The following is a 10,316-nucleotide window of genomic DNA, read 5'->3' as shown; positions in this document are numbered from 1 at the left end:
CCAGGAAATTCATCATGATTAAAAATCATATCATGAAATTGACAAAAATAAAAATAATAATACAAGAAGGATAGAAGGAAACGTGATCACGTTGACCTGTGGATCATTGTTCTCCCCAGAACCTGGAAACACAGATCTGACCCCCGCCAACCCTCCCAACCCCGATTCCCCGAAATAAAGCCAAGAGAGGCAGAGAAAGGGATAATGAGGTAACCAAGTATTGAGAACACCAAAAGAAATCCTGAGAGAAGGAGGAGGGGGCCAGGAACCCCCTCCCAGAGGTCACTGAGCTGAGACCACCCCAGAGAGCCCCCAGATTGGAAGCAGGCAGAGGGGTGAGGGCTGAGGTAGGCCCGAGGTGGGCAGGGGGCACATAGAGGAGAGAAGGGTCCCTCTCCTGGCGCCCCCATCCTGTGCGTTGGCTGCCGGCTTGGAGTGTGGTTGAGGTCCTTTCTGGGGAAGGAGAAGGCAGATGGGGAGAGGAGCCGGCTCAGTTGGCCTGGGCTGAGCCTGCCCTTGGCTGGAAGGTGCCCCCGGGCTGGGTAGTGTCCTCGTCTGAGTACGGAGAGAGCAGTGAGGGGCCCAGGCCTGCAAAGATGAAAGATAAATGATAAATGAAAGGTAAAAGACGAAAGATAAATCAGAGGACAACCATAACCCCAGTGTTAGGAATAATGTTTAAAATCTTAAGGAAATTGAACACTCAAACAAAGGATTTTTAGTAATTTTACTTTTGCGCAGAGGGGTGCCGCTTTGGCCAGTTGCCGTGAGAGCACACTGGAACAAAGGGGCACAAGAGCCTTTATTTTTGAGGCAAGTCTTGTTTTCGTACTTTTTTTTTTATTGGCTGGGGTTGGGTTATACAATTTAAACTGATTTCGGTTGGCTAAACATTTGATTTTTTTTTAGATAAGGTGGGCACATAAAAGAAAGAAGACAGGAAAGGGGAAGGGGTGTCTGTAATGAGTTAGAAAGTTAGTCCTTTTTTTAAAGAAGGAAAGGAATGTGAGCTGGTATTGATAACGTCTGGTATTGTGGCGTGTCTGGGCATTTAACAAAGGCAAAAAGGGAAAAAGGGAAAAAGGTGGGGGGTACTAAGAATTAAAGAATAAAAGACCGATCGGGTTATTTGAAGAGAAACCTCATCATATCCCACATCAACCCATCTCCCCTTCCTGGCAGTTAAAAGCCTGGGTGGCGAGTCAGGCCTGCCTGGATTCGAACGGCAGTGACGTCTTGGGCATGTTTCGCTCTCTGAACCTCTCTGGGGTGTTCAGGGCTGCGGTGAAGAACCCGAGTCCAGAGCCAGACACTGCCCTAGTTTGAATCCAGGCGTTGCTATTTACTTGCTGTGTGACCTGGGGCAGGTGGCTTCACCTCTCTGTGCCTCAGTTCCCTCACCTGTAAGATGGGCTAATAACAGCACCTCCCTCTTGGGCTGTTGTGAGGAATAAATTAGTAAATCCATGGAAGGTGGTTTGAACCGTAACTAGTACTGGTGAGAAAGCAGTTAAGTCAGCTGTTGTTACCTGGGAAACCAGGATCCTCACACGTACTTCATTTATGAGAGTTTATTCATTCAAAACATATTTACTGTCGGGCGCGGTGGTTCATGCCAATAATCCCAGCACTTTGGGAGGCCAAGGCGGGTGGATCGCTTGAACTCAGGAGTTCAAGACCAGCCTGGGCAACATGGCGAAACCTCGTCTCTACAAAACCTACAAACAGCCAGGCATGATGGCACATGGCTGTAGTCCCAGCTACTTGTGGGGGCTGAAGTAGGAGGATCGCTTGAGCCCAGCAGGTCGAGGCTGCAGTGAGCCGTGTTTGTACCACTGCACTCCAGCCTGGATGACAAAGTGAGAACCTATCTCAAAAACAACAAAAAAACCCAAACACGTTTACTGAGCACCTACTTTGTGTCAGGCACTGTGCCAGGTGCTAGAGACACAGCAGTGACCAGGATGCTGATGAATCTCCCTGCCCTTATGGGGCCGACATTCCAGTGAGAAGCACCAATTGGATCAGGTGCATACAGGATGTAGCACAAAGCTAGGCACAGTGCGAGTGCGTGAATCTTAGCTCCTCATTCACAAATATGTGCTGAGAACTTCTTCTGTGGTTAGCCACCACCCACCCATGTGCACAAAGAAGAGAACAGCAGGGACCCATACAGCCCTGGCCCTTGCCCCTGAAGGAGAAGGAGACAGTCATCAAATGATGACCCGAAGGCCTGTGTAATTATGGAGTGTTATAAACCATGAGCATATGAAGTCAGGGAGGGCTTTGTGTAAGGAGTAATATTTGGTTTGAGATCTAAAGGATGTGGTAACATGGCAAAGAACAGAGGGAAAAGTATTCCAGGCAGAAGGATCAGGATATGCAAAGGCCCTGAGGCAGCCTCCTCAAGCAAGGTGACTTTAAAGCCATCACACTGCTCCACAGAGGCTCCATGCAGTCAGCGCTCACCTTTCTCTCCTCTCTGCTTCAGCTACATTGGCCTTGTTTTTCCCCAAATAAGACAGAGACAGCCAGGCACAATCTCAGCACTTTGGGAGGCTGAGGCAGGAGGATCACTTGAGCCCAGGAGTTTGAGACCAGCCTGAGCAACATAGCAAGACCTCTTTCTCTACAAAAATTAAAAAATTAGCCAGACGTGATGAAGCGTACTTGTAGTCCCAGCTACTCGGGAGACTGAGATAGGAGGATCGCTTGAGCCCAGGAGTTCAAGGCTGCAGTGAGCTGTGATTGCACCACTGTGCTCCAGCCTGGGCAACAGAGCAAGACCCACCCTGTCCCCTCACCCCCAAAAAAGATAGATACAGTCCCCACCTAAGGGCCTTTGCACTTGCTGTTCTCTCTGCCTGGGACACTCTTCCCCCCGATATCGTCAGGACTCACTCCAGGTCTTTGGTCAACTATCACCTTCTCAATGAAACCACCCTGATCATACTGTTTAAAACTGAAATCCCCCCACTCCAAACCCTTTTTCCTTGCATGCATTATTTCCCCCTGTTACACTTATTTTCATCTCCCACTCTTTTTTGTTCATTTGTTTATATTTATATTTTTATTTTTTGAGACAGTCTTGCTGTGTTGCCCAGGCTGCAGTGCAATGGAGTGATCTCAGCTCACTGCAAACTCTGCCTCCTGGGCTCAAGTGATTCTCCTGTCTCAGCCTCCTGCGTAGTTGGGATTACAGGCGCCCGCCACCGTGCCTGGCTAATTTTTGTATTTTTAGTACAGACAGGGTTTCACCATGTTGGCCAGGCTGGTCTTGAACTCCTCACCTCAGGTGGTCCACCTGCCTCAGCCTCCCAAAGTGCTAGGATTCCAGGCATGAGCCACCGCACCTGGCCTGTTTGTTTAAATAGAGACAGGGGCCTGGTGCGGTGGCTCACGCCTGTAATCCCAGCACTTTGGGAAACTGAGATGAGTGGATCGCTTGAGCTCAGGAGTTCAAGACCAGCCTGGGCAATGTGGTAAAATTCTGTCTCTACTAAAAATACAAAAAAAAAAAAAAAAAAAGTTGAGCGTGCTGGTGCCCACCTGCAGTCCCAGCTACTCGGAAGGCTGAGGTGGGAGGATCGCTTGAGCCCGGGGGCACACAGGCTGCAGGGAGCTGACAGTGCACCGCTGCACTCCAGCCTGGGTGACAGAGCGAGACCTTTCTCAAAAAAAAGAGAAAGCCTGTAATCCCAGTATTTTGGGAGGCCAAGGTGGGCGGATCACGAGGTCAGGAGATTGAGACCATCCTGGCTAACATGGTGAAACCCCGTCTCTACTAAAAATACAAAAAATTATCCAGGTGAGGTGGCACACGCCTGTAGTCCCAGCTACTTGGGAGGCTGAGGCAGGAGAATGGTGTGAACCTGGGGGCAGAGCCTGCAGTGAGCTGAGATCATGCCGCTGCACTCCAGCCTGGGTGACAGAGCGAGACTCCGCCTCAAAAAAAAAAAAAAAAAAAAAAGAGAGAAAGAAAATAAAAATGTGAAAATAAATAAATACAGGATCTCGCCCTGTCACCCAGGTTGGAGTACAGTGGTGCAGTCACAGCTCACTGCAGCCTCGAACTCCTGGGCTTAAGCAATCCTTCCGTCTCAGCCTCCCAAGTAACTAGGACCACCACACCCACTTGGTTTTTAAAAATTTTTTGTAGAGAGAGGGTCTTGCCATGTTTCCCAGGCTAGTCTTGAACCTTTGGTCTCAAGTGATCCTCCCCTCCATAGCCTCCCAAAACACTGTGATTACAGGCATGAAACACCCCGCCCTCTTGCACTCTTTTTTATTTGAGACAGGGTCTCGCTGTGTTGCCCAGACTGGAGTGCAGTGGCACCATCGTAGCTCACTGCAGCCTTGAACTCCCAGGCTCAAGTGATCCTCCCACCTCAGCCTCCAGAGTAGCTGGAACTATAGGCATGCACCACCATGACCGGCCAATTAAAAAAAATTTTTTAGGCCAGGTGCAGTGGCTCACACCTGTAATTCCAGCACATTGAGAGGTCAAGGCAGGCAGATCACCTGAGGTCAGGAGTTCAAGACCAGCCTGACCTACATGGTGAAACCCCGTCTCTACTAAAAATACAAAAATTAGCCAGGCACGGTGGCATGTGCCAGCTACTTGGGAAGCTGAGGCAGGAGAATCGCTTGAACCCAGGAAGTAGAGGCTGCAGTGAGCCAAGATTTCACCACTGCACTCCAGCTTGGGCGACAGGGCAATGTAGAGACAAGGTCTCGTTATACTGTCCAGGCTGACCTCAAACTCCTAGTCTCAAGTGATCCTCCCACTTTGGCTTCCCAAAGTGCTGGGATTACAGGCATGAGCCACCATGCCCAGCCTCCCTCTTGCACTCTTTCTCGTACTTGTTTCTTTGTTATGGTCTGTCTCCCACACTAGGAGGTCAGCTCCACAAGGGTAGATATTTCTGTAGAGACAGCGAGTCCCCAGCCCCCTAGAACCATGCCTGGTGCTCACTGCGTGCTCCATAAACATTTGCTACATGCATGAAGGAAAGAATAAACTGAACGACAGTGACTGTGGCTGAAACAGAGGGTGTGGAGCACAGTGTGGTCTGAGATGTGGCGAAGACCAGACCCTGCAGGGATCTGAGTCCAAGTGAGGAGCTTGATCTTTCTTTGAAGGGCAATAGGGAGCCATAGAAGGGTTTTCAGCAGAGGAGGGCCAGGGTCAGATTCAGGCTCTGAAAAGATCCCTCTGGCTGATACCTGGAGGTTTCAAGTGAAGCTATGGCTTTTGATAGCTACACTGGAAAATGACAGCTTGTCTCATGCTCTGTGGAGGGGCTGTGGGAAGCAGCATCACCACCATAGCCACATGAGAAGACATTTCCTTTCAATTGCTTTTTTTTTTCATCTAAAAACATTTTTAGGCTGGGTGCAGTGGCTCACGCCTGTAATCCTACCACTTTCGGAGGCTGAGGTCAGGAGTTCAAGACCAGCCTGGCCAACATGGTGAAACCCCATCTCTACTAAAAATACAAAAGTTAGCCAGGTGTGGTGGCATACACCTGTGATCCCAGCTACGTGGGAGGCTGGGGCAGGAGAATCGCTTGAACCCAGGAGGCGGAGGTTGCAGTGAGCCAAGATCACGCCACTGCACTCCAGCCTGGGCGACAGAGCGAGACTTCATCAAGTAAATAAATAAATAAATGTGATCATAGGCGTGCAGGCTCCAGAGACCTAGGCTCGGGCTTCCACCCCAAAGGGCAGCCTTGGAAAGCCCCTGCCTCCCTTAGGGTCTCTCTTCCTCTCTCCTCCACAGTGCCCATGAGAAGACAGAAGAGACAGGAGCTGCTGTTTCCACCAAGGTCATCTCCAAGCACTGATAGTCCCCCAGCACCTTTGGAATGGCTCCATCCCTCTGGCACCTCCCAGGGGAGAGAGTGCCCTGGGGCTCTGGATACCCAGGTTGCTACTCACCCAGGGGCTCATTCAGGTTCAGGAGTGGGGTGCTGGGGTCCTGTAGGCTCCCTGGGGCTGGTCCTCCTGTCAGAAGGAAACTCTGTGGGAGAGAGAGACAAAGCCACCACCATCATCATTACCATCATTAGTATCCAAGGAACGGCCGGGCGTGGTGGCTGTAATCCCAGCACTTTGGGAGGCTGAGGCCGGAGAATTGGGAGGATCGCTTAAGCCCAAGCGTTTGAGACCAGCCTGGGCAAGATAGTGAGATCTCATCTCTACAAAAATTTAAAAATTAGCTGGGTGTGGTGGCATGTGCCTGTAATCCTAGCTACTTAGGAGGCTGAGGTGAGAGGATCCCTTGAGACCAGAAGTTTGAGGTTGCAGTGAGCTATGATCGTGTCACTGCATTCCAGTCTGGGTGACAGAGACCCTATCTCTAAAAAAAATAAATAAATAAAATAAAAATAAGGCCAAGCGCAGTGGCTCATGCCTGTAATTCGAGTGCTTTGGGAGGCCAAGGTAGGAGGATCACCTGAGGTCAGGAGTTTGAGATCAGCCTGGGCAACATAACGAGACCCTATCTCTACAAAAAATTTTAAAAATGAAATAAGCTGGGCATGGTGGCTCCACTTTGGGAGGCTGAGATGGGTGGATCATTCGAGGTCAGGAGTTCGAGACCAGCCTGGCCAACATGGTGAAACTCCGTCTGTACTAAAAATACAAAAATTAGCAGGGTGTGGTGGCGCATGTCTGTAATCCCAGCTACTTGGGAGGCGGAGGTAGGAGAATTGCTTCAACCTGGGAGGAGGAGGTTGTAGTGAGCCAAGATTGTGCCACTGTACTCCAGCCTGGGTGACAGAATGAGACTCCATCTCAAAAAAGAAAGAAAAGAAAGGAAAGGAAAAGAAAAAAAGAAAGGAAGGAAGGAAAAAAATCTATATATCCAAAGACAAGATGGTGCAGTAGTTCAGGGCTGCTGGGGTCCAGTGGCCACCCATCTGTGGTGTGACTTTGGGTCAGTCCCTGTCAAGTCGTCCTTACTTGTGTTCCTCCAGAGCCTCATTCCCCCTTCTCCTTCTTCCTTCGCCCGAGGACCTGTGCACAGGGACCGTAACAGCGTGCAACTTTGCTCCGTGTGTTCCTGTTGGTTGGTTAGCTCACGGGAGACACCACCAGGTAGGGTATTCATTCTTCTCTGTGAGTTGGCGGTGTCCCTCCATGGAAGGTTTCAGCCCTCATTAGCTGGACTCCACTCGATGCAGGATCTTGTGACCACCCCGCCCTGCACCTTCAGGCCAGGGCTGGTGCCCACTTCCCATGCTGTGCCCCAGGGTACTGCACCAGCCTTGCTGATTTCCCTCCACGATGTTAACAGCTTTTTCAACAGTCCTGTTATTAAATCCTCCTCAACACTCCGAGTGTGCTACCTTTCCTGTGCACACTCTGATACAGTTGTTTAACTTCTTCTGTGTAAGTGTGTATAACAGTAACAAGAATATTTCAATAGTAGTTGTGGGGATTAAATGAGTTAATCATGCAAGGAATTTAGTGCAGTGTCTGGCACATGGTAGGCACTTAATAAGTGTAAGCTGTTATATATGTATATGTACATATATACATATGTATATACACATATATACATATATATAGAGAGAGAGGTTTTTTTTTTTTTTTTTTTTTCCGAGAGAGAGTTTCACCCTGTCCTCCAGGCAGGAGTGCAATGGCGCGATCTCGGCTCACTGCAACCTCCGCCTCCCGAGTTCAAGCAATTCTTGTGCCTTAGCCTTCCGAGTAGCTGGCACTGTAGGTGTGCACCGACACCCAGCTAATGTTTGTATTTTTAGTAGAGACAGGGTTTCACCATGTTGGCCAGGCTGGTCTTGAACTCCAGACTTCAAGTGATTATCCCGCCTCATCCTCCCAAAGTGCTGGGATTACAGGTGTGAGGCATTAGGTCTGGCCTGTAAACTGTTATATTATCAACCACATCTCATATTCAAACAACCCTTTGCAGAGTGAAGAACCAGGGCACTGCTGTAAGCACCGGGGGGCCATGAAAGGTCCTAGAGGGAGGCCTTGCAGAAGTGACATAGTCCAGGCTGGCTTATTTTTATTTTTTTGAGACAGCGTCTTGTGCTGTCATCTAGGCTGTAGTGCAGTGGCACGATCATGGCTCACTACAGCCTCGACCTCCCAGGCTCAGGTGATCCTTTCACTGCAGCCTCCTGAGTAGCTGGGACTACAGGCACATGTCACCACACCCGGCTAACTTTTAATTTTTTTTGTTTGTCTGTAGAGACAGCATCTCACTATGTTGCCCAGGCTGGTCTCGAACTCCTGGGCTCAGGTGATCCTCCTGCCTTGGCTTCCCAAAGTGCTGGGATTACAGATGGGAACCACTGCACCTGGCCCAGGCTTTTGAAAAGGGTATTGCAGTTGCTGTTGTGCAGAATGAATAGCTGGGGAGAGACTGGAGGAGGGACACTGCGAGGAGGCTGGTTTTGTTTGTTTGTTTGTTTGTTTGTTTAGAGGGAGTTTTGCTCTGTGGCCCAGGCTGGAGTGCAGCGGCAGGATCTCGGCTCACTGCAATCTCCACCTCCCGGGTTCAAGCAATTCTCCTGTCTTAGCCTCCAGAGTAGCTGGGATTACAGGCACCTGCCACCATGTCTGGCTAATTTTTGTATTTTCAGTAGAGATGGGGTTTCACCATGTTGGCCAGGCTGGTCTCGAACTCCTGACCTCAGATGATCCGCCCACCTCGGCCTCCCAAAGTGCTGGGATTACAGGCATGAGCCACCATGCCCGGCCATTTGGTTTGTTTTTGTACACCATTTATGGTCAGCCCACTGAGCGTCAGCTAAGGGCCTAGCCTAATTTCCTTTAATCCTCATGGCAGTCCCGTGAGATGTAACTATTCCCACTTTCTGGATGAGGAAACTGAGGCTCCATGTGGTGATGTCACCTGCCCAAGGTCTCACAGTTACTGGGTGGCAGACCTGGGACTTCAATCCAGGTCAGTCTGATTCTAGTGTCTGCACTTTGAACTCTGCACTAGTAATCCAAGGCCAAGACCTGTTCTAGTTTGGGGAGGGGGACCCATGGGAGCAGAGAAGATTCCTGCAGATACCAGCCACATGCCATTTCTCCCCTTAGCCTGCTTAATTTTTCCTTCTTTGCACTTATTGCCATCTTTTTTTTTTTTTGAGACGGAGTTTCACTCTTGTTGCCTAGGCTGGAGTGCAGTGGCACGATCTCAGCTCACCGCAATCTTCTCCTCCCGGGTTCAAATGATTCTCCTGCCTCAGCCTCCTGAGTAGCTGGGATTACAGGCATGTACCACCATGCCTGTCTAATTTTGTATTTTTAGTAGAGATAGGGTATCTCTATGTTGGTCAGGCTGGTCTCAAACTCCCAACCTCAGGTGATCCACCTGCCTCGGCTTCCCAAAGTACTGGGATTACAGGCGTGAGCAACTGTGCCCAGCTGACTTACTGCCATCTTACATGTATTTGCAGAGTTTTTTTTTTTCTTTTGACAAGGTCTCATTCTGTCACTCAGGCTGGGGTGCGGTGGCACGATCTCAGTTCACTGCAGAGGTTTTTAATACCCATTAGTGAAACTAGAAGATCAGGCTTTAGTCTCACCTGGCCAACTGACTTTCTGTATGACCCTCAACCAGCCCCTGCCCCTCTCTGGTTTCCTATCTATAAAACAGTAGGTTTAAGCCAGCTAGGTAATGAGGGCCAGAGAATCCCATTAATCCCTCAACACACCAGGCTGAGGGGAAACAGCAGAAAGTTTTCGGGTTCTGGGCTGGGGGACCTTTTGGGAGGTCTCACTCCCAGCAGCTCCACTCCCTCGTCCTCGTCCTCTGAGCTCTGGGCCAGGGTCCTGGAGGAAAACAGGCAAGAATCTCAGGACACAGGAAACTTGGGCAAGTGTGGATAACAGTGTAAGCAGGTGATGAGCATTCGTTCACTCCCCTGAGCACTTATTTATTCCTTTACTCATATACTCACCAGTCCATCCATCCATCCACCAATCCATCTTCTCATTTATCCAATGATCTATCACCCACCCACCCAACCTCCATCCATTTATCCTTCCATTCATCCACCTATTCATCCACCTAGTTGTCCTTCATCTATCCATCCATCCTTCCACCCAGCCATCCACCATCCATCCATCTGTCCATCCATCCATCGATCCATCCATCCATCTGCCATCCATCTGCCATCCATCCACCCATCCATCCATCCATCTGCCTGCCAGCCATCCACCATCCATCCATCTGCCATCCTCTATCCATCCATCTATCCATCCATCCATCCATCCGCTGTCCATCCACCATTTGTCTGCTAGCCATCCACCATCCACCCATCCACCCATCC

At 49.8% G+C, this 10,316-nt stretch overlaps 1 protein-coding gene across 7 annotated transcripts in view; it reads right to left on the bottom strand.

The window, feature by feature from the left end:
- Positions 1 to 202: 202 nt before the first annotated feature.
- Positions 203 to 10,316, bottom strand: part of HIF3A (hypoxia inducible factor 3 subunit alpha) — a 47,083-nt gene continuing 36,969 nt past the window's right edge. For 4 of the 7 annotated variants that reach the window (XM_058428759.1, XM_058428761.1, XM_058428760.1 and 1 more), the window contains 3 exons: positions 9,699 to 9,816; positions 5,941 to 6,022; positions 527 to 1,847 (listed from right to left, as the gene is read on the bottom strand). In XM_058428759.1, the coding sequence (XP_058284742.1) occupies positions 1,591 to 1,847; positions 5,941 to 6,022; positions 9,699 to 9,816 (457 nt within the window). In that variant the 3' untranslated portion in view covers positions 527 to 1,590. Of the gene's footprint in view, positions 1,848 to 5,940; positions 6,023 to 9,698; positions 9,817 to 10,316 lie in introns of all 7 variants that reach the window. The other 3 variants (XM_032176483.2, XM_032176485.2, XR_004252131.2) reach the window with 2 other exon arrangements.

Source organism: Hylobates moloch, unplaced genomic scaffold (genome assembly GCF_009828535.3).
Source record: "Hylobates moloch isolate HMO894 unplaced genomic scaffold, HMol_V3 SCAFFOLD_15, whole genome shotgun sequence".
In the NCBI taxonomy this organism is placed as follows: Eukaryota; Metazoa; Chordata; class Mammalia; order Primates; family Hylobatidae; genus Hylobates; species Hylobates moloch.
This window is presented reverse-complemented; position numbering and strand designations above follow the sequence as displayed.